The sequence below is a fragment of the Staurois parvus genome, unplaced genomic scaffold (assembly GCF_062004578.1).
Source record: "Staurois parvus isolate SC_StPar_1 unplaced genomic scaffold, SC_StPar_1.0 ptg000839l, whole genome shotgun sequence".
Lineage (NCBI taxonomy): Eukaryota > Metazoa > Chordata > Amphibia > Anura > Ranidae > Staurois > Staurois parvus.
In genome coordinates, this window is record NW_028318635.1 from 4,702,449 (window position 1) to 4,729,743 (window position 27,295).

A 27,295-nucleotide genomic window follows, 5' to 3' on the forward strand; every position below is an offset into this window, starting at 1 on the left:
TTCCTGGATAGCCTTAGAAATTCAATGATTGATTGTTGGCGTTGCCATTTAAATGTTATCTTAACATTGTGTAGTAAAGCAATTTATCAACCTTGTTTGTCAGGGGCCAATCTCCAATGCATATTTTGGGGCAGTATGGGAAGGAAAATGCAGCAGCCATATTTGAACTCTTCCTAGAATGTATGCCAGAATACCCACTGGACAAGCCAGACTCAGAGGGAAACACAGGTATTTGATAAGCTCACAACTTCATGCCACATTGTGTCTGCAATATGTAGTTTAGGTTTTCAATCAAGTTTTACTGTTTTTTTCCCCATTCCTAAGATATCATAATGTTGCATCATGCAAATTCATTGTACAAATATGTGCTAAGAAAACGTATGTTTCTGGAGAAAAAAAAAAAAAGACTGGAATTGCATTTACTGACTTGATAAATCGTGGTGAACATTGCAGCAGGGCCTGGGTCGGCTATATGAAGGATGACAAGCCCATCTTATTGCCCTTTTTTTTTTTTTAGAGACATATGCCCATCTCAGGCTCTCTCTAGCAGCAGCTTCTCCATAGTGATCAATACAATGTAATGGCCTTTTGTAAGGTAGCTGTATTCTGATATTCCAAATACATTGTAGTATGCATGACTCTATATCCTTCAGCAACTAGTCTTTTACTCCCACAAGTGATCACAATTCTAAACACAAGAATCAGGATGTACCCTCTTTCTTCTAAATCCTTATCCCTGTAATATGGCATATCCTGCAGATTCTAATAACCACAGAAAGTGAACACAAGGAAAAGGATTGGCATGCATTCTTCAAAGGAATAGTCTTGTCCAGCTTTTAAAGTGGCACTATATCCCCCCCCCCAAAATATGTGCTGCAGCACTTAATTGTAAGTGCATCTGCACTTAAATATTTCCCTTCATCCCCCTGCCAGCTGTCGCAAATACTTTTTGATCCTGCCAGGAAGTGCCCCGTATGCAGTTTCCTGCAATGGTGATGGGGAGGGGGGAGCAGGACAACGCCTCATGTAGGCTGGGCCTGCTTGTGCTAGACTGGGATGAGAAGGGGGTGTGGCTATCATCAGTAGCTGTTTCAAAAGCCTTTAACTTGTCAATCAGTAGTTGGCCAGTAGTGCTGCTGAAACCTTCCCATTTCTAGTAGTGCCTGAGAGGGGAAAATACAGTATGTGAGACACAAATTAACAAATGAAGGAGGATTTGTCTGATTTATTTTTTTTTTAAATTGAAACTATTGAATTACTTAGTAAATTGATTTAAGACCTGTTTAGATTGGCACACGGGAGCCTTTATATGAACATTAACGTATAACTATAGGCCAAACCTTTATTTTAATTTTTTTTAAGTTTTGGATAGAGTGCAGAGGGATTACATGACCTGTTTTTATTGCTGTCTGTGTCCCTGTTAGAGAGAAAAGTAATAGAGGGGAAATCTCCCAATTGAGACACTAGTTCTGTCAACCTGGGAAGCCCCAAGGGATGCCCTTAATTTGCAGGGATTTCTTCTCACTTCCTGTTTGGCTATAGGACAGGATGTAAAGGGAGATCTCGGTAATGGAACACAGATGGCGAAAAAAATCTAACAGGGGTTGCAGCCCTCTTTTACTCTATCCAAAATGGGGGGGGAAAGTTTTGCCTATAATTCTCCTTTTAAGTAAACATATCTTTACAGTGCATTTCATGATTAATGACATGTCATCAATGATATTTTTTAAAGTGTTACTATACCCGCAACAGTAAAATCAGTCTGTATATACAGTAAAGCATGCTTGTTATACTCACTATGGAACCTAAGGGGTTAATCCTTCACATTGTGTAAAAAAGGCTGTTTGATCCTGTCTTCTCTGATCCTCCCCTTCTTCTACTGTCCCCAATCCATCTGCTGATAGAACAGTGACTTGGGGGCAAGCCGCACATGCTCAGTTTGCTGTGCATTGCTAGAGAGTTTTTGTTTTTTTAGGGAGAGTGAATGTGATTAGCACAGGGCCAAACAGCACTGTCCAGACAGAGGGTCAGGGGTTATGCAGCCTCGTAGGACAGTCAGAGGAGAATGAAAACTCCTAAAAGCTTTAACTAGTGCTCAGCTGGACTCTGATAGAAGTCACAAGACTGCTCTAACTGGGTCCTGGGTTTAGTAACACTTTTTTTTTATCATAGTTAAAAGTTGAGCTTCGTTCTTCGATATGGTTGGTTGCCCAAATTGTGAAACAATTCTGTTTGAGATGTATTGTCTTCACAGTGCTACTCTTGGCCTATATGAAGGGAAATGCAAATCTCTGTCGAGCCATTGTGAAAGCTGGTGCTAGGCTTGGAGTGAACAACAACCAAGGCATCAACATATTCAACTATCAAGTTGCCACTAAACAGCTTCTCTTTAGACTTTTAGGTAAGTTGTTTTAAAGTGCTGTTTCAGTGTGACCACTCCTTGGAATGCACACTCATGAGGAGTTAGTTGCACCTCTTAAGCTGGCCATATGCTGGACAAAATTTCACAGTGCTTGATAAGGTTTAAGTATCAATGTCCATGTAGGCAAGGCCTACCCTTTTAGATATGTTGTAAATGGCTCAGATCCTGTCTTGTATCCATCATATGCTTCACATTTGTTTATCTATGCCCTCTTTCTCTTCCAGATATGTTATCTCAGGAGCCCCCATGGTGTGATGGCTCTAATTGCTATGAGTGTGCAGCCAAGTTTGGAGTCACCACAAGAAAGCATCATTGGTAAGATTTCTTCCATACAAACCACAGCATAGCAAGAATGCTCTAAATAGTTGTACTGGTAGGTTAAAGTGGTTGTAAATGCTGAAGGGTTTTTTTTAACTTCATGCATTCTATGCATGAAGGTAAAAAACCTGCTCCCCAGTCCTCCCTAATACTCACCTGAGTGTCCCGTTGATCAGCATTGTGCACGGGAGCCTCGGCTGTCCCGGGTCTGTCTCGTCATTGACTGACACAGCAGCAGGAGTCATTGGCTCCCACTGCTATCAGTCATGGTCAGTAAGGAGAGAGTGGGGGAAGGGCCAAGCCACGGCTTTATGTGTATTATTGACGCATAGAATGGGGCACAGGAATAAGCACTCATCAGTGCCTCCATAGCAAAGGCTTGCTTTTGGGGACACTGATCAAGGGGGTGGAGCCAGGAGCACCAGCAGGGGACCTGAGAAGAGGGGGATCGGGGCAAAACCCCTGCACAGAGCAGGTAAGTATAACATGTTTTTATTATAAAAAAAAAAAAAAAGCAAACCTTTTAACCACTTGCCCTCCAGAGGATTTACCCCCCTTCCTGACCAGGCCATCTTTTGCGATACAGCGCAGTCTTACTTTAACTTACAATTGCACTGTCATGCAACGGTGCACCCAAATGAAATTTATGTCCTTTTTTTCCCCACAAATAGAGCTTTCTTTTGGTAGTATTTGATCCCTTCTGCGGGTTTTTATTTTTTGCGCTGTAAAAAAAGAAAAGACCGCAAATTTTGAGAAAAAAACAATATTTTTGACTTTTTGCTATTAAACATGTCCAGCAAAAAAATTTCGTCATAAATTTAGGCCAAAATGTATTCTGCTACGTCTTTTCTAAACAAAAATTAATTGGTTTACATGAACGTTATAGCGTCTACAGATGGCCGTGTGTATATATACTGGAATTTTGTTGTTGTTTTTTTTTTTTTCTTAAATACTAGTAATGGCTACGACCAGCGACTTATAGCAGGACTGGGGCAGGCATTCTGACACTGGAGGGGAACTGACCAACTGTCACTGACATCCCCACTGACACTAATACAGTGATCAATGCTAATCAAAAGCACTGACACTACTAATGACACTGGGTAGGAAGGGGTTAACATCTGGGGCGTTCAAAGGGTTAACTGTGCTGTTTTACTGTGTGTGTGCTTTACACTGGAAGCACATTGCTTTGTATGGCTCTGCTGACAGGAGAGAGATCTGTATTGTTTACATACAGGTCTCTCCCCCATCCATGATACAAGGTGATTGCCGAGTGCTGGCCGGGACCCGTGAATGACAGCCTATATATATGTATGTGTGATTTTGCGCACCCCTGCTGCTCTGTAACAGTATTTCTGCTATAGGGTGGAGGGAAAGCAGTTAATATCACTTTAATCCTAATGAAAATGTGTTATAGAGAATCTATTTCAAAGCAAATACTTGGGTTTATAAGCTGAGGATGAAAGTTTCAGCCCTATGACTCCTAGGCTGCCTTCATAGCGATGTCATTTATAGTGCAGCAATGTCCCTGAGTTAGAATACACCTCTGCAGTTAGAGAATGGCAGCTATCATCTGTAGAATCTCGCATACGTTTATTGCTTTGTGGCAGATTGTTCTTAAAGGTAATACTTGTGTATGGCTGAAATGAATGATAATTATATTGTGTTTTCTCTCCCTGCAGTCGACATTGTGGACGGCTTCTATGTCACAAGTGCTCAACTAAAGAAATTCCTATTATCAAGTTTGACTTAAATAAACCAGTTCGGGTTTGCAACATATGCTTCGATGTGTTGACTCTAGGCGGAGTTTCTTAGTACATTTGGTTGCAAACAAATTGCTCTGTGAAGGAAGGCAGCTTTTCTCCAAAGACTGTTGAGAGTTGAGCTGGAGATGTTTGCACTTCATCAAGGACCATATCATGATATATTCCAGTATAAACAATTTGATTGTACCTGTATAGGCTTTATTAGATACTAACTGGACGCCGTCTTTTTAAGTCCGTTCTAAATGTGTACTAGTTTGGGAAAAAGGCAGCCTTGATAAAGTCTTGACAGAAGACCGAGACATGGGATCGACACTCGAGTCACTCTTCAGCCCTCTAGAGTTTTTAGACTCCTCCCCCTGCGTTGACATTGTCTTCAAATCATGTCCATCACCTGTAAAGTTCTGTACTGTACCCCTGACTTCAGGTGGAGAATCTGTAAGGAGCATTTTGTATTACAGGGTTCAGTTTCAAAGAAAGCCAATTAAATTGTGGCCTTACAATATAAGCTTTATAACCAACACTATATTGAAAATCTTTGTAGCACTTTCCTCATTCAGTATACCCATCTCATCCAGAGCACGCCATTCATATATTTAATTGGGTTTCAGTTTACTTGCTTCCAGCAAATAGGTCAGTATAATTCTGCATTATTATTAATTTTACTTAGCATCTGTTATCCCCAACCACGCACACATATTTTTCCCATCTGATCAGAATACAAAGTGCTTTGTGTTATAGAACCTAACACTTGTGAAATTGTTTAAACACTAACACCTAAGAAAGAATATGTTGAACTTAATCATTTGATATACAAAAAAAAATAAATATCCCAGCTGCGTGGATGCATTGTATGTTTTACATTTTGTTTATTGAATACACTATTTGTTAGGCTTTCAAAGGTTAGATATCCTGCTCCAAACATATCTATTTTGGATGGAGGCTGTTTAGATCAGCCTAAACATGACATATTACTGTCTTTTAACTAAAGGATTTGGTTATTCGACACCTGTGTTGAAGGCTTGTGTTCCTGAAAAGTTGGGGTTTCAGTGCTGTCTGTGTCCGGTAGGGCAGTTCTGGGGAAATGCATTTCTAAAATGGTGTAATGAGCCGCATAACTGGACTGGGTATGGTCACCTTTGAAGTACATCCACACAGTAAGTTCCTCTGTCGATGGGCAAATGTAGCTTGCTTCCAGGTTCATTCTTCTTGCAGACATAAGTGGTACACTTGGCCAGCAGTTAACCTCCTCCTAAGTTGCATCAATCTGTTTTTGCATTCTGATTGACTTGTATGGGGAGAGAAGCAGTTCTAATGTGAATAAAAGCTTGTAAACACTTGCCCTAATCCTACTTACTGGTTGCAGCTGACTATTTTCAAACTGCTTTTATTTTAGTAGCGACTGCACAAGTTAGCCAAATACATTTTGGACTGCATACTTGTTTGTAAGTATATACAGTATCTGTGTATATACAGGGGTTGGACAAAAAATGGATGCACTACATGATTTACAGGTGTGAAAGTGATAACGTGTTTGGCGTTGAAAGCAGAAATGTTGTAACGTTCTTTTTGCTTCTGCTGTGTGATGAGACACCAAGATAACAGATGAGAAGCCTCACTTTCATCATTCACTGTACGCTGCTAGTAACACGGAGCCATGTCAAAGAGGGTAAATTGTGCCCTCTTAGCTGGTGCCTCTGTGACTGAAGTTTTTTTAGGGGGTTGTGAGGTACAGTATGAAAGGTTATAACGGCATATACAGTTTCCAGGAAAACGTCATCTGGTAAGCAGAAGTGCAGTCGACATGGTCAACTGACCGAAAGAGGCAAAAGGACATTGCGCAGGGTTGTGACCTGGAATAAGAAAACTGCTGCAAAAGGGACTGCAGAGCACAATTTCAGTCTTCACGGGGCTGAGATTGAGCTCTGCAGTCACTTTTGGTGCAGTTGTGTTCTTATTCTGGGTTAGCTAGGTGTGTTATCACACAGCGGAAGCGAAAATGTTGTATCACTCCTACTTTCAGCACGAAAAATGCCACTTTTACACCTGCAAATCATGTGGTGTTGCCATTGTCTAACCCGTGTGTATGTATATAGATAGATAGATCTCTTTCTCTCTCTCTATCTATCTATCTATCTATATAGTTAACATGCACGCTGAAGTTCTGGGTTCATTCCATGAGTGTGCGTTTCCTATGGGTTAACTGGCTTCTGACCAAATTAGGAATAGTGTGAGTTTGTATATGCTTGTCATACAGCAGTAGTTGCCAATACATATAGAATATCGATCTGTTTGTCCTGTTAAAGTAGAACTATAGCAATACTTTTTTCATAGAGTAAGGGATGGTTATAACAGATTTCCCCCACCCCACATCTGTGTCCCATTGAGGAGATTTACCTTCACTACCTGTCCCATGGCCAAAACAGGAATTGGGAGGATAGAAAAAAGAAGCGCTAGAAAAAGTCCATGTAAGAGTGGACTTTATAGGCACCACATGAGATTACACATTTTTATAAAATATACATACTTTATTTTAACAAATATTAAAATGGACATGATAGACATATGTCCTGTTAAAAGATCATGGGGAATTCCCCTGAAAATACAACCTCCTCTTGATATAAATAATACAAAAATGTGTTCACATCTTATCCAGCTTGAAAGGTCAATAGCTTATATATAAGCGCATATAGCTTCTTCTGTCCTGTATATTGGAGGAGGTAGAACACTAATAATGTAAAAATACAACATACATTAATATACAATAACAACAAATAAGAATATACACATTTCAATTAACAATTAACAAAAAAGAAAAACAAAGGCTCACATGGATGGGGCAGATTGCAGAGGAACCCAACAACAAAGTCTTAGGGGCGAACATAGGTGCTTCCAGCCATGTAAACACTTTACTCCTGCGCTGGGGATAGACTCAGCAGAGACAATGTGAATGTTCTGGAATATGCACTGCTTGCTGCCCTCAACAGACCGGGGTGGTCCAAAGTCACTGAATGCAAATGAAAAAAACAAAAAGAGGGTGCACCGGCCTAGTACATTATCGTTTAAAAATATTTATTGAAAGAATAAGAAAGTAAGTATCATACTCACACTGGAAATATAAAACACAGGCATATCACAATGAACAAAGTGTTCAATCCAAATAGCATCTGAGTCCAAATGATGGAACCCTGGATGACCAACTGGGTGATGCGGTTGGAGGACTCAGCCTCTTCCTCAGAGCCAACAGTCCAAGAGTCTTCATGTCTCTTATATATTCTAACTAATTATGGCAGTGGGCTGTCCCAAATCTACCCAGGGGCGGGGACTGCCATCACATGAATCATTAGCATATATTTCCTTAATTGAATTATAATAGCATAAGTAAAAAACACTATGCTTCTAAAAAAAAAAAAAAAAAATTACATATGATAATGAATTATCATATGCCATGTTTTTTTTAATAAGCATAGTGTTTTTTACCTGTTATTTATTATAACTCAATTATGGAAATATATGCTAATGATCATGTGATGGCAGTCCCCGCCCCTGGGTAGATTTGGGATGGCCCACTGCCATCATTAGTTAGCATATATGAGAAGTGCAGACTCTTGGAGTGTTGGCTCTGAGGAAGAGGCTGAGTCCTCGAACCGCATCAGCCAGTTGGTCATCCAGGGTTCCATCGTATGGACTCAGATGCTATTTGGATTGAACACTTTGTTCATTGTAATATGCCTGTGTTTTATATGTACATTGTGAGTATGATACTTACTTTTTTTTTCTAAACGATATTGCACTAGGCCGGTGCGCTTTTTTTGTTTTTTTCATTTGCTTCCAGCCATGTGACATATGTGCGGTGATGGTGAAAAAAGTCAACGGTGCTCTAAAGTAAATTTAAAAAAATTCTGCAATGTGTTTGGATCAAATATAACCCAAATTTGGGGAAGGAAGACAAATTGTTTTCATATATTACATCAATACTTACATAGGATTCACACAAAGGTTCCCTCACTTTAAATAGTCTCGCAATACTCCTGGCACAAAAGTCACTTCATCCACACCATAAAAGCAATAGTCTTGTAATAATTCAGAAAAGAGGACACCTACAATGAATACCCCTATCAATCCTCGCCTCACTAATTAAACGTGCCATGAATATAAAATGGCTTACTTGGATTTACCTCGATTATCCAACCATACTTTGTGTTCCCAAACAGTGAGCCTGTCCATTAAGTATATAATCTCTAAATCTTTTGGAGTACATGGAAGTGGAAAGGAATCCTTGCAAATGAAGGTAATTCCTTGAAGACACCCAGATCCACAGACAATTTCCCCGCTATTACTCTTTTGGGGACAACCCAAAGTTTGGGATTTTCTTTTACTTTCAATTTCAGTGATAATGACATAAAGTGGGGGCACAGACAGGAGTTCTAATCTCTGTCCACTCTATCCAAAGCTAAAAAATATTTTTGCCTTTTAGTTATACTTTAAATGATCATTTCAATATTCTGATTGCATTTTAGCAATTATTGTTTTAACTACCATGATCATATGGGATGCAAATCTCATAATTAATATTTCTTTAGTTTCAGCACTGTTTACTTTATAAAAATTTACATTGAAATATAGATTTACATTTTCTGAGATCACTCTAGATCAGTAGTCTTCAAACTGTGGCCTGCGGGCAGGATGTGGTTTTTGCTTTCCTTTTTATTCAGGCCTTAAGTCACTGTTTCTCCGACTGATAGTTTGCAATACTCCTCCCACTGTCAACAAGACATTTAAAATAAGAATAAATGTAATATTTAACTAGTTGCCAACTGCAGATAGCCGATTGACGGCTGCACTGCGGCCGTCCAGTTCTGGGTGGATGTCATATGATGTCCTCCTAGAACGCGCTCTCCTGCGCACCCCCGGCGATCTGCGTGATCACTTTGTCCAACGGACACAGCTGATCACGTGATGTGGTAAAAGGCCAATCACAGCGGCCTTTTACCACGTGATCAGCCGTGTCCAATGACACGCTGATCACTGGGAAATACAATTGCCGGTTCTCGGCTGCACTTTCCTCAAGTTGTCATTGAGTGAGGAAAGTACTGCTGAGAACCGGCAGTTGTCAGAGCAGGGATCGGCAGCAATTATCACGGCACTGATGATCAGTGCCCTGATGATCGGTGCCCAGCAGTGCCACCCACCAGTTCCGCCCACCTGTGCTGCCAGTCAGTGCCCAGCAGTGTCACCAGTCAGTTCCCAGCAGTTGCGCCAGTCAGTGCCGACTATCAGTACCCATCATCAGTGCCGCCTATCCGTGCCACCTCATTAGTGCTGCCTATGAGTGCTGCCTCATCAACGCACATCAGTGAAGGAGAAAAATTACCTGTTTGCAAAATTTTATAATAGAAACAAACTTTTTTTTTTTTTTTCTTCAAAATTTTTGCTCTTTTTTGTTTATAGCACAAAAAGTAAAACACCCAGCGGTGATTAAATACCACCAAAAGAAATCTCTATTTGTGAGAAAAAAATTATAAAAATTTCCAATGGGTATAATGTTGCATGACCGCACAATTATCATTCAAATTGCAACAGCGCTGAAAGCTGAAAATTGGCCTGGTAAGGAAGGGGGTATAAATGCCCAGTAGGCAAGTGGTTAAACTATTGCAAGATCTGTGCCCAGGACATGCACAATACAGCGCCTTGAAAAAGTATTCATACTCCTTGAAATTTTCCACATTTTGTCATGTTACAATCAAAAACGTAAATGTATTTTATTGGGATTTTATGTGATAGACCAGCACAAAGTGGCACATAATTGTCAAGTGGAAGGAAAATAAATGGTTTTCAAAATTTTTTACAAATAAATATGTGAAAAGTGTGGCGTGCATTTGTAGTCAGCCCCCAGGAGTCAATACTTTGTAGAACCACCTTTTGCTGCAATTACAGCTGCAAGTCTTTTGGGGATGTCTCTACCAGCTTTGCACATCTAGAGAGTGACATTTTTGCCCATTCTTCTTTGCAAAATTGCTCAAGCTCTGTCAGATTGGATGGAGAGCATCTGGGAACAGCAATTTTCAAGTCTTGCCACAAATTCTCAATCGGATTTAGGTCTGGACTTTGACTGGGCTATTCTAACATGCTTTGATCTAAATCATTCCATTGTAGCTCTGGCTGTATGTTTAGGGACGTTGTCCTGCTGGAAGGTGAACCTCCGCCACAGTCTCAAGTCTTTTGTAGACTCTTAACAGGTTTTCTTCTAAGATTGCCCTGTATTTGGCTCCATTCATCTTCCCACAACTCTGAGCAGCTTCCCGTTCCCTGCTGAAGATGCAAAAAGAGCACAGAAGCAGGGCCAGCACCTTGGTGACCACCTGAGATACAGATGGTAGGCCAAAGGCAAGGGCCACAAACTGGTAATATAGGGGAAAGACTGTGACTTCTCAGGGTCTAAGCTTATTAGTAAGGGACAGTAACAACTCGGAATCAGAGGTTCCAGGGCCAATGGCTTTAAGGCCCCAGGTAAGTCTGATATAGAATTTGCAGAAGAGTCAGCAACTAACTGGGTTACTTGGGCCATAAAGGCATGGGTGAATAGAAAAAAAAAAAGGAGGAGGATCCAGCCACATCTATTGCAGCTAACAAGGACTCAAATGACATGTTAGACTCCTCGCGCATAGAGCAACCTGTTTCCAGGATGCAGATATTGGGACCATCAGTAAGGCAGCTGCAAACAGCCCTGGTTAGTAGAGTATGCACTGGGGGTAATCGGTACAGCAGGACTGTCCCCTCCATGTCTAGAATCAGACATTTTGTGACCATGGAACAATTATGCAACAAAGCTCTGGGTTAGAGGCAGGGATTGGATCACTCGAGGTGCCCAAATTCATTGCAGGAGAGCTGCAGGAACAAATAGAAGTTCCACATGGCTCTTTGCAAGCAGCAGCAGTGGAAATATGCTTTCTTGACACTGCATGGCATGAAAGTGCATGCAATACTCCACCCAGTGGATGACATCAGTGGTAACCCCTTCCATGGTAGAAACTGAAGGGAATGGCAAAATTAAAGGTTCCCATGAAACAAATCCTCAGAAGCAAGGCAAGCCCTGAAGCAATGCCAACAGCTCTTGACCTGCAAAGTGGTTTGCAGACAAGTTCAGCAGAATGTAGTCTGGAAAGCACCCTATATGGAACCAAATACCCAAAGGGTCCCTTCCATGCAATCCCTGCAACATAAGTCCATTAGGGTCCAAACACAGTAATTAGAAAGGCAGGCTGAAGACAACTGTGCCGCATAGCTACAATTGAAGAGACCAGCTATAGCAGCGCAATAGAAAAGGAAAAAAAGAAAAAGGTGCTTGCAAAAATAAGTTAGTTTTAACACAGAAATGGTGTCCTTCCCCCTAGGGCAGGGGTGGGCAACTGTGGCCCTCCAGCTGTTGTGGAACTACAAGTCCCATGAGGCATTGCAAAACTGACAGTTACAAGCATGACTTCCAAAGGTAGAGGCATGATGGGACTTGTAGTTCACCAACAGCTGGAGGGCCACAGTTGCCCACCCCTGCCTTAGGGCTCTAGCAAAAGACTGAGTGCTTATCCTGGGCTGGCATACAGTTTGTGTGCCAATGTCTAATTATCCAGTAGACAGCAGCATTGTCACCTGGAAAAGGAAAGCTGTTCACTTGCACATGGACATGGCATGCCAGCACACTACTTCTCTGCTAACAGAGGAACGTGGATATTGCAAACTCATTTTCTTTTTTTGCTCCCTTTGGGAAACTGATAAGCTTAAACATGAAGGTGTGTGCCATGTGTATTGTATTTATTTCAGCTAAGTGTGCTGCAAACTATGACAGAGGTGTGAACCACAAATAATGTAAAGAAGATACTTATCCCTTCTTCTAACCAGTTACTATTCTTGGCCTCACTGGAAAATGAAAAGTTTAAGTAGCTTATAGCAACTGATCAAGACTATTTGTTCACCCTTGGGCAGATTGGTTAAAGTCCACTGCATTTCTAGACAGCTGTTAGTGATGAAAATTGTGAATAAAACAAATACACCAAGGAATTAAATTAATCCATATAATAATGTATTAAAAAAAGAAAAATAAAGTCCCAAAGTGAACAAAAGTTAAAGCAAAGTCCTTTCACAATCCAAAGTATATGAAGATTGTCCCCACACTTCAACTTCCTGTTGTACAAAGTGCTCATCCACCACCAAGTGACACCATTAGGGAGCTTTTTACCAGATGATGTGGACCACCATTACATTATAAATGGTTTTAAGCGCTTAGATAAATCATATAGCCGATTCTCCAGACATATGGACTGTCCACCATCAGGATCTCGCCTTTCACCGATCGTGGCTTGGCCCGCTTCTTCCTGGACATGTCTCCGACTGCTGCTAACTCCCCCCGCTTCTAATCAAGTCTGTGCAGGCAGTGGGGCCAGCTCCCATGTCTGATCCCTATGGCCAGATCTCCTGCAAAAAACTCTTCCCTCTTCCTTTGACTTATTGTGGTAAAGCTCCTATTGTGTGGGATTGGGACTCCCCTTTTTTTTCCCAAGTGATTGGTATCACAATTGCTTAGAGGCTGCTTTTTCTCTTAAACACTCCAGTGCAGATTTTTTTACTTTTACAGATAAAAATTGTGTGCAGCAGTTTGTAATCCTCCTGCAGAAAGCTCCGAGATTACCTCCATGAGTGTCTTCTCCTGGTCCAGTATGATACAGATGCAGTCTCTGAAGCTCCCAGATAGCAGTGGTTTTGCTTCCATTCTAACTAAGGGTTTATAACTTTTTATGTTTCACTAACCTGAGTTCTGTAAGCTGAAAATGCTGATGGGTTACTACTCTTTTTATATCAACCATGTGCTTTGCACTGCTTTAATACAGCAGCATAGGTTTAAAAGGATGTTTCAACATATGCATGCATATACTCTATTTACAAGTGTTGCACTTGTTTCCAAAGCAGCCAAAAAAAAAAAAAACCCTTTGCAGCAACAGCGGTACCTGGATGTTATTTTTTGCAGTCATTTGTAACTGAAGATTGAATGACTAATAACTGAAATGTTTGCATCTAATCACAGGCTTCCCCTGCTGTCACCAACAAATCTTTACAGCCTTTTTATGCACAAAACCTTCACCAACTGTTGGCTGAACCTACTTTAAAAAGAAGTCTGTCCAAAACTTTTTTGGCCATACTTCTCCTTTGGGTCACGGGACTACACATACTTTAATTCTCCTTTGACCCAGGGTTAGCTGATTGTGGGCTATTGCTCGATATTGGCTGCTGAGGCAGAGCCAAGTCAAGCTCTGAAAGTATCCTGATAATATTGTCGGGATCCACTTAGCTGCATGACTGACAGCTGGCTCTGCTTTCAGTGCATGGCTGAGGGCTGGAGGCAACTGCTTCCACCCTTTCCTTAGCTCAGTACTCCAGTGAGCACTGGAGAGCAGAGAGTGGTGACTGACAGTCACTGCTCTCCATGTGAAACAGATAAACTGCATGGTAGCCAATCAGTTTCTACCTTCAGCTTGTTCAATTAAGTTTGGGGAAAAAAAAAAACCTAGAAGCTGACTGATTTATATGCAGAGCTGAACCAGACTTTGCATCCTCCAGTTTTAGTATATCAACCCCTCTGAGTACATGCACTTTTTATTGTTGCCAGTTTGAAATGTTCATTCTTTCTGTTATACATTATTGCATTCTTTAAAATAGGCAGTCTTATTTCTTCAAAATCCGTTTTTACTTATAGTGATATAGTGATACAGGATAATTTATTTGTTATAAATAATTACAACATGAGCTTCTTATTCTTTAAGTAGACACCAATCAAATAGTGGATTGCAGTCTTTATATTCCTGAAGGGAAGGATTCTCCAGATCTCCTTTATCATTGTGTTGTTTAGATCCTAGATGTTCAGATGGAGGCCCAGTCGTCCTAACACAAACACAGCGATAGCCATCATAGCCAGCTAAATACAATTTCCTGGGAACACCAGCCCAGTCCCTCTGTATTCCACCACTAAGTGAACGACAAAATGAAAAAAAAAAATGTCAATACTTCAACTACAAACAGTTAAAACTATATGCATTCGTAACACTCACTGTGCATTTTGTGGTGTTACTTAAAGGAAACCTCAATTTTTGTGTTAAAAAAAATAAAAATATAGCATATAAAATTGCTACACAAACCATTTTGTCATTTAATATTGAAAGATCCATTTTGCTCCTTGGAATTTTCTTGTCACCGTCAAAAATTAACATTAACTTGACACCACTAACTGTAAGAATATCAAAGGTTCAGAAAATTTTTGAACAGTGGCCAGGTTAAGATATCAAATTTCAGCATCTACTGCATTAGGTGTTTTTAATTTTTCCTAAAGCCGGCCCACTTCTAAAAGGATGCAGACCCTACAGCTTCCTTATTTGAACACTAATAATTGAGCAGAATTATGAAAGAAGACTGCCATTTAGGAATTCATTTGGCAAGGACATGGTGAAACAAATATATATTTTTTTGAATTTAAGTTTGATGAAATGTAAGTTAATCACCTAGAGCGTTGTCATCAAAAGTAGTGTTTAAGCCCCTTGCACATGGGGTGTCTAGCTTCTGTGTGTGCAGTCCCAGCATTTTACTCAGCCTGGGAGGCACAGGATCAGAGTCCAGGCTGTCAAAAGCAATGGCAGGTTGAAATAGGCTCTGGCTTGACAAGGCTGTACTGTGTCGTAGTTGTGTTTAAGGCCCTATGTGTTCAGGGACAAATGCCCAGAATGCAGGTGTGCCCATGCCTTCCCCACCCCTCTTTGCCTGTCTCTCTGTCTGTCCCTTCATCCCTCCTTGAGGATTCCTCGCGTCCTGCCAGCCTACATCAAAGAGCTGTGCTGGACGGGAGGAAACGCCCCCTGTGGTGCGGTTAGCACCTTTCCGGCCAAGGTGTCTCCGCGCACCCCTGGTGGGCACGGCACGGGTGCGATGCTTTTCCGCGCTCTGCGCCCACCAGAGACAAAGCCTGCGCTCCTTCAGTGCGGCCCGAGTGAGGGGGGGCGTGCCTCGTTGCCCCGGCAACCCGACGCTGAGCTGGCTGTTGCTGGGGCAACCCGGAAGCATCCTGCGCGGCTTTTAAAAGGCCAGCGTGACACCAGGCTCTTTCTCCCTCCTGTGCTGTCCCCCTGGAAGCTGTTCCGTTGGGAGGTCCAAGTGTGGACTGGGCCTCCGCAGCCATCCCCGCTGAGCACTCTGCATGAGACTCCCCCAAAGGTTAGAACCATCCCAGGCACAGACCCCACACAGCCAAGACCCTGCTGAGCCCCTGCAAGCCTGCTGCGCCCCTATCGGCGGATCGCTGGATCCCTGGGAAGCCCCCCGTCTGCTGATTGCTGGGCCCCTGGGGAGCCACCCTGTCTGCTGGGCCCCTGGGAAGCCGCACTGTCTGCTGATCGTTGGGCCCCTGGGAAGCCGTCCTGTGTGCTGATCGCTGGGGCCCTGGGATGCCATCCTCTCTGCTGATTGCTGGGTCCCTGGGAAGCTGCCCTGTCTGCTGATCGATGGGGCCCTGGGAAGCCGCCCTGTCTGTTGACCGCTTTGTCCCTGGAAGCTGCTGAGCGTCCGCAAGTCACCTACCTCCCTGAAAGCCGCCTGCTGCTGAGCATCTGCAAGACGCCTATCGTGAGTGTCCCTAGAAGCCATGAACTGCCCCTATTGTGTGCCGAGACCACCCTTGTCATGAACTGTCCCTATTGTGTGCACAGACCACCCGTGTCATGAACTGTCCCTATTGTGTGCGCAGACCCCCCCTTGTCATGAGCTGCCTCTATTGCACGCCCAGACTACACTTACTTGAACTGTCCCATGGCATGCCTGGAGTATAGCTACCTGCTGAGTCCCCGTGAGCCCGATCTCCCTAGAAAGCTGGGTGGGAGCTGTGCTGAGGTCAGCCCCCCTAGTCAAGGTCCCGTTGCGTCCCCGTGAGCCTGATGTTCTCCCTAGTACGCTGTGTGGGAGCTGTGTTGAGACCAGACTCCACAGCCAAAGTCCCGTTGAGTCCCTGTGAGCCGATGTTGTCCCTAGAAAGCTGTGTGGGGGTTGTGCTGAGGTCAGACCCCATCGCCAAAGTCCCGTTGAGTCCCGTGAGCCCGCTTACCATGGGTGTCCCTACAAGCCGCATATCGCAGAGTGCCATGAACTGTCCTGATTGAGTGTCTTTCATAGTTCAATAAAGCTTTGTGTGTTCCCCATCTTCTTTGTGTGTTCTGTCCTGCCTACACTTCCGTTACAGCAGGTATTCTACGTACTGGTCATTTATCCCTGAATGTATAGGGCTCTAAATGCAGGTGCCACTTGGTACAGCATTCAGCCCTGTCCAGCTGCAGTATATTTCACCTTGCCATAAACATTTACACGCTACAGGCAGGGGGCCTGGATACTGCACCTGTGCCTCCAAGACCCAGAAAAACCTTGGGATTGCATGCACAGAAGCTAGATGCCTAAGCAAACTGTGAAGCAACAGACATCATAGCTAGCATGTACGGCAGAGAAATGAGTGTCAGAGATACCAACCCAACCAATGGTGTCTGAGAGCCTATTGCTTTTTTAAAATCATCTAATTTGGGTCTTTTCAATGCCGTAATGCCACAACAGATTAGCAGATCTTGTTTTGCAAGTAGCTTGAAATGATCAGCCATGATATGACTTTAAATTGCTTTTGTAAAATTCAATAGGAAATGGGATTTTTCATCATTCTGAAAAGACTTCTCGACTGACCAGGAGTTCAGGATAGGTTGCATCCTGTGCAGAGATGTTAAATATTGTAGCAGATTCCTACCTGTTTCTGCTCTGATAAAGCAATTGTTAGTTCTCCTAAGTCTTTTGTACACTGATTCTGTACACTGATATTGTAGCAGATTCCTACCTGCTCTGAAGAAGCAATTGTTTGCTACAATATCAGTGCACAGAATCCGTGTTCAAAAGGCTTAGAACACGGATTCTGTGCACTGATATTGTAGCAAATTCCTACCTCCTCTGAAGAAGCGTTTGTTCCTAAGTGTTTAGAACACTGATTCTGAAGAAGAGTGACTAATTCATTTTAATCAGCTGGAGAAATTTCTGTTTTCTGCTGAGAAAAGCTGTGGTGTCTACATCCCTTTATAAGTATCCTACTAAAAATGGCATGTAATTGGAGAGGATGCATAAAACATCATTGTGCAGAATTCTTTACTCAGGAAATGACATTTCTGGGAAAGTTCTGTACACCATCTTGTACAGAACACCTCCATGTTGCATCAAACTTTACAGAAAAGTACACAGCTTCAGCCTAAAAAGGAAAGGTAATTTTAACATTAAATTACAATATAGCTTGTGTAGCAAATGTATTTGCCATATTTTTTTCAAAGAAAGTGGAGTTACCCCTAAATGTCCTAATAATCCTTGATTCAACTGCATCACTGGTGTACTTTATACTGCATAGTGTAATGAATTACAGTATACTGTAGTATAAGATGAAAAAGTAAAACAGGTTTCTTTATGAATACTGAATCAACTTTTTTTTTCTTTTTTTTACTGACACTTTTAGCCACATGGTAGTTTCCCCTTTTTGGAACAGCACTTTATGGGAAATGTTTTCTTTATTGCTAATAAAACAAAAAAAGTTTTTTTATTTTTTTTGAAAGAGTAAACGGGGATAATGCTATTGTCTTTAAGAAGTGCTTTTGTTTTTTGTTTTTCAAGTTCAGTATGTCTAAGGCAAAAATAAGTAAAGCCAGCAAAACTTTTAAAAATATAAGTGCACTTAGTTCCCCCCCACTGTGCTAACTTAACCCCCTTAGATACATACCTAACTTGCAATCATGCCTGAAACCTCCACTCTTTCCTTACATTCAACCTCCAATCCTTGGTGCACAGTGCAGTAGCATTCTGTAGAGTCCTATAGGACTACCTTTTTAATACAACATTATGGGCTTTGAATTAGACAAGCTTAAAGATGAGTATACACATACAGGTATACTCACTCAACCAAATGACAGATACACTCATCACCACAAGGATGAGTAATGCAGGGCTCTCCTGCTGAACTTTGGTATTCTGACATGGGGGACTCCTTTCCCCCCCATCAAAATTTCAGTCATAAGCGCTTGCAGCCATTGGCAGACAGTGGTACACATACTGAAAGTCAGCTGGTTCCTGCTAAACCGGACGACTTTCGGTACATGTTTACCAGCCTTAAGATCCTGGGTTAATGGGCTTTTGTTTTGCACTAGAACTGCATCTCTCCCCATAGGAGTCAATGGGAACACACACACAGAAAAAAAAAAAAGTTTGAAGAAGGTTATTACAAATCAGAGAAATGCAAGTAGAATTCCCATCAACACAAGCCCAAAAGCTGTCAACACAGGCCCCATCTCCTGCCTTGCCTCCCTCTAATGGCTGCTGGGAGCGGACACGTCTTACAGAAGCAAAGTGAACACGTTTTACTCTACAAATTAGGTACATATGACAAATGATCTCTCCTGAAAGTACAGGTATCCTTCATCGTAAACCCATACCAAAAGCAATGTTTGGAAACTACAAACCTAGATGGCATGCTAATCCAATGGACTTTAATGCCTTCTGAGTTGCTGACCTGAAACCAGCATGCAGATCAGGATTTGTGGCTTAAATGAAGTGCATGCTTGCTTGAGGCCAATACAGAGGCAAACAGCATGTCCATTGAAACCTCATAAAACCAACACAAGTTAGAAAAAGAAATTGTTCTCCTCATCTGTCTTTATAGTTATGTGACATATTGGGGTTTATTTACTAAAGCTGGAGAGTCTAAAATCAGACTCCCTTCTGCATTGAAACCAATCAGCTTCTAACCTCAGCTTGTTCAATGAAGCTTTGGCAATGAAACCTGGAAGCTGATTGGTTTCTATGCAGAAGGGAGTCTGATTTTGCACTCTTCAGCTTTAGTAAATAAACCCCGTTATGTCTAGACCAGTCCTGTGGGATGCGGATCGCATACGTTTTTTTTTAAAGGTTTCCAATTAGGCCAACTTGTACTGATTCTTACCTGTGCTTAGAACACCATACTTTAGTGACACCAGCATTAAATTCTGAATTGCAGGGTGGAAACTGTTTATTCTCCTCTTGCCTCTGCTCTTTCAGCTGTAATCCAATATCAATGACTGCTAGTGCATCCTCTAATGCCTTTGTGGGATTTCCATGCTCGTCATAAAACCTCCCTATGAGTTTCCCTAAAAGAAAAATATTTTTATAAGGATCTTTTGTTCAACATGTATAGCAGAGTTCAGAATTTGGCAACCTTTGGCTTTCCAGCTATTGTAGAAATAGAATTCCCACTTGTAACCCCCCCCCCCCCCCCCCCCGTGAATAGTTCTGCAGTAGAGGACCCTATGGTCAGGTGCAAACCTACCGACTGGAGTATAATTCTTCTGATAGAAGTTATACCAGTTGTGGAGGTGCAGCATCTGTGTGGGTGACAGTTCCGACACATCATCCACAAGGCCTTGCTCTGTGAAGTCCCCACTTACATAGGCACGAGATGCATCTCTTGCTGTGAAAAAGAAGGAATATTTCTAAAAAAATATGTAAAAGGAACTGGATCATACAAGTGACACTTATTTACTGTAATTCACTTTTGGCAATTTGTGACTTATTTTCACTTTTAAATGGATTTCCATGTTTGCAGTCATATTTGAGAAAATCCTGGAAGATAGGGGTTATCTCTGTAGTAGTGTCGACTACTACAGTGATTCTCTGCTTCCACATTGGGGAGATATGCATGCTTACTTGAAGCTGGACCAATGTAACTATGCAATTAAAGTGATATTAAAGGCAATTAAAAAAAATAAACATGTTATACATACCTGCTCTGTGCAGTGGTTTTGCACAGAGCAGTCCTGATCCTCCTCTTCTCAGATCCCCTGCCGGCGCTCTTGGCCTCTCCCTCTTGCTGAGTGCCCCCAGAGCAAGCAGCTTACTATAGGGGCACCTAAGCTTACTCCTGAGCTGCTGCTTTGCATGTCCATTCACACACAGAGCCACGGCTCGGCCCCACCCCCTCTCTTTTCTCATTGGCTCAGCTAATGAGGAGGGAGAGTCCCCGGAGAGCAGAGGCACTCGTGCACATCGCTGGATTGTGATGGGGCTCAGGTAATTATTAGGGAGGCTGAGGGGCTCTGCTGCACACAGGTTTTTTTCTATGCATAAAGGTAAAAAACTTTGAGCCTTTACAACCACTTTAAGATCATACATGATGTTCACCTATAAGGGCTTGTTCACACCATGTCTATTAGGACGCGTTTTTCTGCACACCACTGTATGAGTATGCTGTTAAAGGGGCACACAGAAAATAGCTGTTCACACCACATATATATGGGCAGAGTGCAAAGCCCTACATTTAGATAAAATAGCTAAACCAGCTTTAGTTGCAATATTCACCTTCAAGCCAGAGATTTCATCTTAAGTACTTGTTTCTATTGCTGAGCGACTTCAGTCTGATGTCGAACATGTTTGAACACATTTTGTCTGAGCCCAGGTCATCTTGGACCTGTTCCTTGTACTATTGTACATCTGCCTGGAGTTCAGCTTTTAGTAGATTTGGTAGCAGCTTAGAGTCATATGGGAGTGCAAGAAAGCAAAGTATAGATCCCTTTAAGCTGAGCTGCGCATGTACATCTCTGTTTACAGTCCGAGGATCACTGTGAACAGGCAGGTAGATATGTTTCATTGCAAAAAAGTCATATGTCTCTTCTGCAATAAAATGCCTGCCTGCTCACTGTATCATAGCGCAACTTTAGTAATGCTTTAAAGTGTTACTAAACACACAGTAAAATCAGGTTCCACAGTGAGTATAACAAGCATGCTTTACTGCATATACAGACTACGTTTTCTTGTGCATTGTGTAAAAAGGCTATTTGATCCTGTCTTCTCTGATCCTCCCCTTCTTCTACTGTTCCCCATCAATCTGCTGATAGAACACAGGCTTGGGGGCAAGCTGCACATTCTGTTTGATGTGTATTGCTAAAGAGGTTTTTTTATTTATTTATTTCAGGTACTTATATAGCGCCATCACTTTACCTGTCTTGTACATTCACATCAGTCCCTAACCCTCAAGGGGTGTACAATCTAAGGTCCCTAACTCACATTCATACATACACATACTAGGGCCAATTTAGACAGGAGCCAATTCACCTACCAGCATGTCTTTGGAGTGTGGGAGGAAACCGAAGTACCCAGAGGAAACCCACGCAGGCACAGGGAGAACATGCAAACTCCCGGCAGGTGGTGCCGTGGCTGGCATTCGGACCAACAACCCGAGTACTGCCAGGCGGAAGTGCTAACCATTTAGCCACTGTGCTGCCCATTCTTGGGAGAGTGCATGTAAACAGGGCCAATCAGCACTGTCCAGATTGAGGGTCAAGGGTCCTGCAGCCTCATAGGACAATCAGAGTTGAATAAAAACTCCTACAAGATTTAACCAGTGTTTTGCTGGACACTGATAGACGTCACAAGACTGAAATAAATTGCTGATGAGAAAAGGTATTTAGCAGTTTATATTTACTACAATAATTGCACTTCTATGTTCTGTGTACTGTGGGAGACCAGATATTGTGAATGCAGGGTCCTGGGTTTACTAACACTTTAAATCTCCAAATTTAACTGAATCACCAAGAGATTGTGTTGATGGCGTTCTAGTCAAATGCTGTGTTTTCTATTTGAACAGATGCAGCTGCTTTGGAACGGAAACCATAACATTTGACAATAAAATAGTGTCCCTGACCTGCTGTGCTTGGAGTTCAAATACACCTTACTAAGTCATTCTGCATCCAAAGGAACACACTGTAGGGAAGAGGTGATGCCTGCTTTCACCCTCCAAATGTCAATCCACTGTGCTGCAATTGCATGCAGTTGCAGTGTGCCGCCATTCACTTAAATGCATTGTGTTCAGTGGTGATACTGCCGTTTTATTTTTTTAATGCAGTTGTGAAGGACAGAATCATAGCAGTGGCATGGGTACAGCCCTGAGCAGCTGCATTTCGATATTTAGGTGGGCAGTCACTGGGTGATAAAACCATGGCTCAATTGCATGCTTTAATGGCCCTCATGCAAGTCCTAGAACTACAACTAACTACATTGGGGTATTCAGACCTCTCCATAAATACATCCTAAGCCACCTTGAACAGTTTGAATATACACTCACAAGCCACTTTATTCGGTACACTCGTTCAATTGCTTGGTAACACAAATTGCTAATCGGCCAATCACATGGCAGCAACTCAGTGCATCTACACATGGTGAAGACGGCTTTCTGAAGTTCAAAATGAGCATCAGAATGGGGAAGAAAGGGGATTTAAGTGACTCTGAACGTGGCATGGTTGTTGGTGCCAGATGGGCTGGTCTGAGTATTTCAAGAGCTGATCTACTGGGATTTTCATGCACAACCACCTCTAGGGTTTACAGAGAATTGTCCGAAAAAGAGAAAATAGCTAGTGAGCAGAAATTGTATGGATGAAAATGCCTTGTGATATCAGAGGAGAATGGGCAGAATGGTTTGAAATGATAGAAAGGCAACAGCAACTCAAATAACCACTCATTACAACCATGGTATGCAGAATACCATCTCTGAATGCAATGGTGAACCTTGAAACAGATGGGCTACAGCAGCAGAAGACCACACCAGGGGCCACTCCTGTCAGCTAAGAACAGGAAAAGGAGGCTACAATTCGCACAGGCTCACCAAAATTGGACAATAGAAGATTGGAAAAATGTTGCCTAGTCTGATGAATCTTGATTGCCATTGCGAAATTCAGATGGTAGAGTCAGAATTTGGCGTAAACATGAAAGCATGGATCCATCCTCCCTTGTATCAACAGTTCAGGCTGGTGGTGGTGGTGTAATGGTGTGGGGTATATTTTCTTGGCACACTTTGGGCCCCTTAACCACCTCCCATCCGGCCCATGTATATAAACGGCAGACGGTGGCAGTGCAGGATTGGTCCCTGGGAGTGCACAGCACCGCGATCCAGTGCCCGCTGTGTCCTCCGGACACAGTGGAACACCGATCATCGGACGGGACCTCTGTGCAAGGTCCCAATCATGTGATCACTGATTGACCAATCAGTGATCACATGCAGAGTAGTAATCAAGATGGCACTTGTGACATCATTGCTTGCTATGTGTGAAATCTGTGAATGCGGTCACATGGTACAGGGCTATTCACAACAGCCTTGCACCATGTGATAAGCTGTGACCAATCACAGCTCACACAGTAGTTCTCAATGGCTGCAAGAATGCACTAGAGAGAAGGAGAAATTATTGCTTTTACAGCCTTTATGGGTGTAAAAGCAATCAGTGGATAAAAAAAAAAATCATCACCCCCCACAAGTAGTACAGCGTCACCATGGTAACAATCAGTGGATAAAAAAAAAAATCATCACCCGTCACAAGTAGTACAGTGGCACCATGGTAATACTGTCACTGCTAGGGTGACAGTATGTAAAAAAAAAATAATATAGAAAATTAAAAAAAAAAAAGTTTAAAAATTATAATTTTTGGTTATAAACTAATTTGGGTTTTTTTTTTTGTACTAAAAAGATAACAGAATACATTTTGGCCAAGATTTATGATGAAATACTATTTATTTGCTAAATTTTATAAGAAAAAATGCCACAGCCTACCTGAGTATTGCTGCTGACCATGTCCATCCCTTTATAACAACTACAACGTACTCATCTTCTGATGGCTACTTCCATTAGGATAATGCATCATGTGACAAAGCTCAAATCACCTCAAACTGGTTTCTAAACATGACAAGGAGTTCACTGCACTCCAATGGCCTCAGTCACCAGATCTCATTCCAATAGAGCACCTTTGGGATGTGGTGGAGAGGGAGATTTACATCATGGATGTGCAGCTGACAAATCTGCAGCAACTATGTGATAGTATCATCTCAATATGGACCAAAATATCTGAGGAGTGTTTCTTCCCTCCCTGGCATCTTCAGTGGGCACCTGGCTGTGACAGCTTGTGGCTTCACAGCCGGGTGCCCACTGCACATGCGCAAGAAGCACTGCACTTTGTGAATGGCCCCGTAGACACGTGACGGGGGGGAGAGGACAACCTCCGCTTCTGATCACCTTAGGCGAACGCAGCGGAAGTGGGAGCGGATATCTGTCAAATTCGTGTACCCGCTCACCAAGGGTGCCAATCCTTAATGGGGAGTAGGGGACGAAGGCTTACAGTGGAACTTCCCCTTTTGGGTGGAGCTCCACTTTAAGGCAGTTTTGGAGACAAAAGGGGGGCCCAACCCAGCACTAGCAAGGTGTCCCTAATAATGTGTCAGGTGAGTGTATAGAAGCCAGCAAATCTAGCAGGGCAGTGCTGCCATACATGCATGAGAATGGTATTGTGAATGAGGCCCTCCATCGTCCAGAGCTCGGCTCGGATACCTGAGAAGAAGCTGTAGGACCCCCCAGGCCCATAGTGCTTGCTCCCCTTGTACACATCGAAGACTTGTCCCAGCACAGCCAGGTATAGGCCAGGACTGGCCGCTCCCCCATCATAGCTGGACAGCTCCTCCTTACTCATCAGCCTCCCCTCGCCGCTCACCACACATTGCTCAGACAATAGGGAGCTCAGACCGGGGACATCGGCCAAGAACCTCACATCTGTCCGTACAAGTAATACTGCTGCCACACACAGCGCACCGGCTGCCAGGTACCCAAGCATGGGCAATAATACCACTAAATGAATGGCGCCGCAAGGTCTCTCCAAAACACCGCTACTTCCGGGTAATGGAAAGCGAGACAGGCACTACACTACAAGCTGGAGCGTGTTGCCATCTAGAGGAAAGGCGGGGCACTACAACGTTCGGCACTAGCACCTCTTACACACAGTGCTCACTAGGGAGCCTACATTCAGGGTTCTGTGGAATCCTAGGGTGCGCCCAGAAGTGGCTCTCTTTTCCTACCACAATTGTGAGAGGAAAAGTCTTTCCACTAGCTACCACTGTAAGGGAACCTGTTCTCACTGACCCCCGAGGAATTTATTTTAAGGGGGTTCTCTGAAAAATGAATGTTATTTCAATAGTTCCTATGGGGTGAAAATGTTGCAGTAGACCAAACTTTCTCAACCTGGGTAATGCAGATTCCTAGGGTTCTTCCAGAGCAGGGGCGGACTGACAACTCATGGGGCCCCTGGCAATAGGGGATCATGGGGCCCTTGTGTCCTTGCCCAAACTCAAAAAAGCCAATGAAAAAGGTACCAGGGCATCTCATGGGGCCCCCTACTGACTCCGGGCCCTTGGGCAGTGCCCGAGTTTCCAAATGGTCAGTATGCCCCTGTTCTAGAGGTTCCTTGAGTAGAGAGCAGTGATGGATTGACCTACTTATAATGTACATCAACGTAAGGGGTCAGTTCTGCACTGATAAAATGGTAAGAAGGCACTTCCCCACTGACTACAAACGTAAGGGGACACCCCCACTGACCACCAACGTAAAAGGGCACTTCCCCACTGACCACCAACGTAAGGGGACACTTCCCCACTGAGCGCCAACATAGGGGGGTACTATTCCACTGAACATCAATGTAAGGGGGCACTTCACCTGAGTGCCAGCATAAGGGGACACTTCCCCACTGACCACCAACGTAAGGGGACACTTCCCCACTGACCACCAACGTAAGGGGACACTTCCCCACTGACCACCAACGTAAGGGGACACTTCCCCACTGACCACCAACGTAAGGGGACACTTCCCCACTGACCACCAACGTAAGGGGACACTTCCCCACTGACCACCAACGTAAGGGGACACTTCCCCACTGCCCACCAACGTCAGGGGACACTTCCCCACTGCCCACCAACGTCAGGGGACACTTCCCCACTGCCCACCCACGTCAGGGGACACTTCCCCACTGCCCACCCACGTCAGGGGACACTTCCCCACTGCCCACCAACGTCAGGGGACACTTCCCCACTGCCCACCAACGTAAGGGGACACTTCCCCACTGCCCACCAACGTAAGGGGACACTTCCCCACTGCCCACCAACGTAAGGGGACACTTCCCCACTGACCACCAATATAAGGGGACACTTCCCCACTGACCACAAACATAAAAGGTACACTTCCCTACTGACCACCAACGTAAGGGGCGATCCCTTCTGAGCACCAACATAAGAGGGCACTTCCCCACTGACCACCAACATAAGGGGATACTTCCCCACTGACCACCAATGTTAGGGAAACACTCCCCACTGGCCACCAGCATAAGAGGGCACTTCCCCACTGACCACCAATGTAAGGGGACACTTCCCTACTGACCACCAACGTAAGGGGCGGCCCCGCTGAGCACCAACATAAGGGGACACTTCCCCACTGACCACCAATGTAAGGAAACACTTCCCTACTAACCATCAACATACGGGACACTCCCCACTGAGCACCAATGTAAAGGGGCACTTCTCCACTGACCGCCAATGTAGGGGACATTTCCCCACTGAGCACCAACATAGGGGGGCACTATTCTACTGAACACCAATGTACGGAGGCACTTCTCCACTGAGCACTGTTAGGGAGCACTTCTCCACCTGAGCACCAACATAAGGGGGTACTTCTCCATTGAGCTCCAATGTAAGGGGGCACTTCTCCATTGAGCTCCAATGTAAGGGGGCACTTCTCCACTGACCGCCAATGTAGGGGACATTTCCCCACTGAGCACCAACATAGGGGGGCACTATTCTACTGAACACCAATGTACGGAGGCACTTCTCCACTGAGCACTGTTAGGGAGCACTTCTCCACCTG

At 43.5% G+C, this 27,295-nt stretch overlaps 2 protein-coding genes across 3 annotated transcripts in view; one reads left to right on the plus strand and one right to left on the minus strand.

The window, feature by feature from the left end:
* The window catches only part of ANKFY1 (ankyrin repeat and FYVE domain containing 1), an 85,478-nt gene extending 79,623 nt beyond the window's left edge, over nucleotides 1-5,855 (plus strand). For both annotated transcript variants that reach the window (XM_089655406.1, XM_089655407.1), the window contains 4 exons: nucleotides 104-228; nucleotides 2,255-2,401; nucleotides 2,647-2,737; nucleotides 4,423-5,855. In XM_089655406.1, the coding sequence (XP_089511532.1) occupies nucleotides 104-228; nucleotides 2,255-2,401; nucleotides 2,647-2,737; nucleotides 4,423-4,555 (496 nt within the window). In that variant the 3' untranslated portion in view covers nucleotides 4,556-5,855. The remainder of the gene's footprint in view (nucleotides 1-103; nucleotides 229-2,254; nucleotides 2,402-2,646; nucleotides 2,738-4,422) is intronic.
* Nucleotides 5,856-14,251: 8,396 nt separating this feature from the next.
* Nucleotides 14,252-25,279, minus strand: CYB5D2 (cytochrome b5 domain containing 2). The gene is made up of 4 exons (XM_089655408.1): nucleotides 24,941-25,279; nucleotides 19,904-20,044; nucleotides 19,541-19,724; nucleotides 14,252-14,517 (listed from the first exon to the last, which is right to left on the minus strand). The coding sequence occupies exons 1-4, from the start codon at nucleotides 25,218-25,220 to the stop codon at nucleotides 14,304-14,306; spliced, it is 819 nt and encodes a 272-aa protein (XP_089511534.1). The 5' UTR covers nucleotides 25,221-25,279; the 3' UTR covers nucleotides 14,252-14,303.
* Between the last annotated feature and the right edge of the window lie 2,016 nt (nucleotides 25,280-27,295).

Bases quoted from the DNA above. Each gene is read 5' to 3' on its own strand.
- CYB5D2 (XM_089655408.1), bottom strand. From the start codon at position 25,220: ATGCTTGGGTACCTGGCAGCCGGTGCGCTGTGTGTGGCAGCAGTATTA. The intron at 20,045-24,940 runs GTATCCGAGCCG...TCTTTTTCACAG, and splicing joins GTCCTACAGCTTCTTCTCAG to CAAGAGATGCATCTCGTGCC. The intron at 14,518-19,540 runs GTAAGAATCAGT...TCGTTCACTTAG, and splicing joins GTATGGTGTTCTAAGCACAG to TGGTGGAATACAGAGGGACT.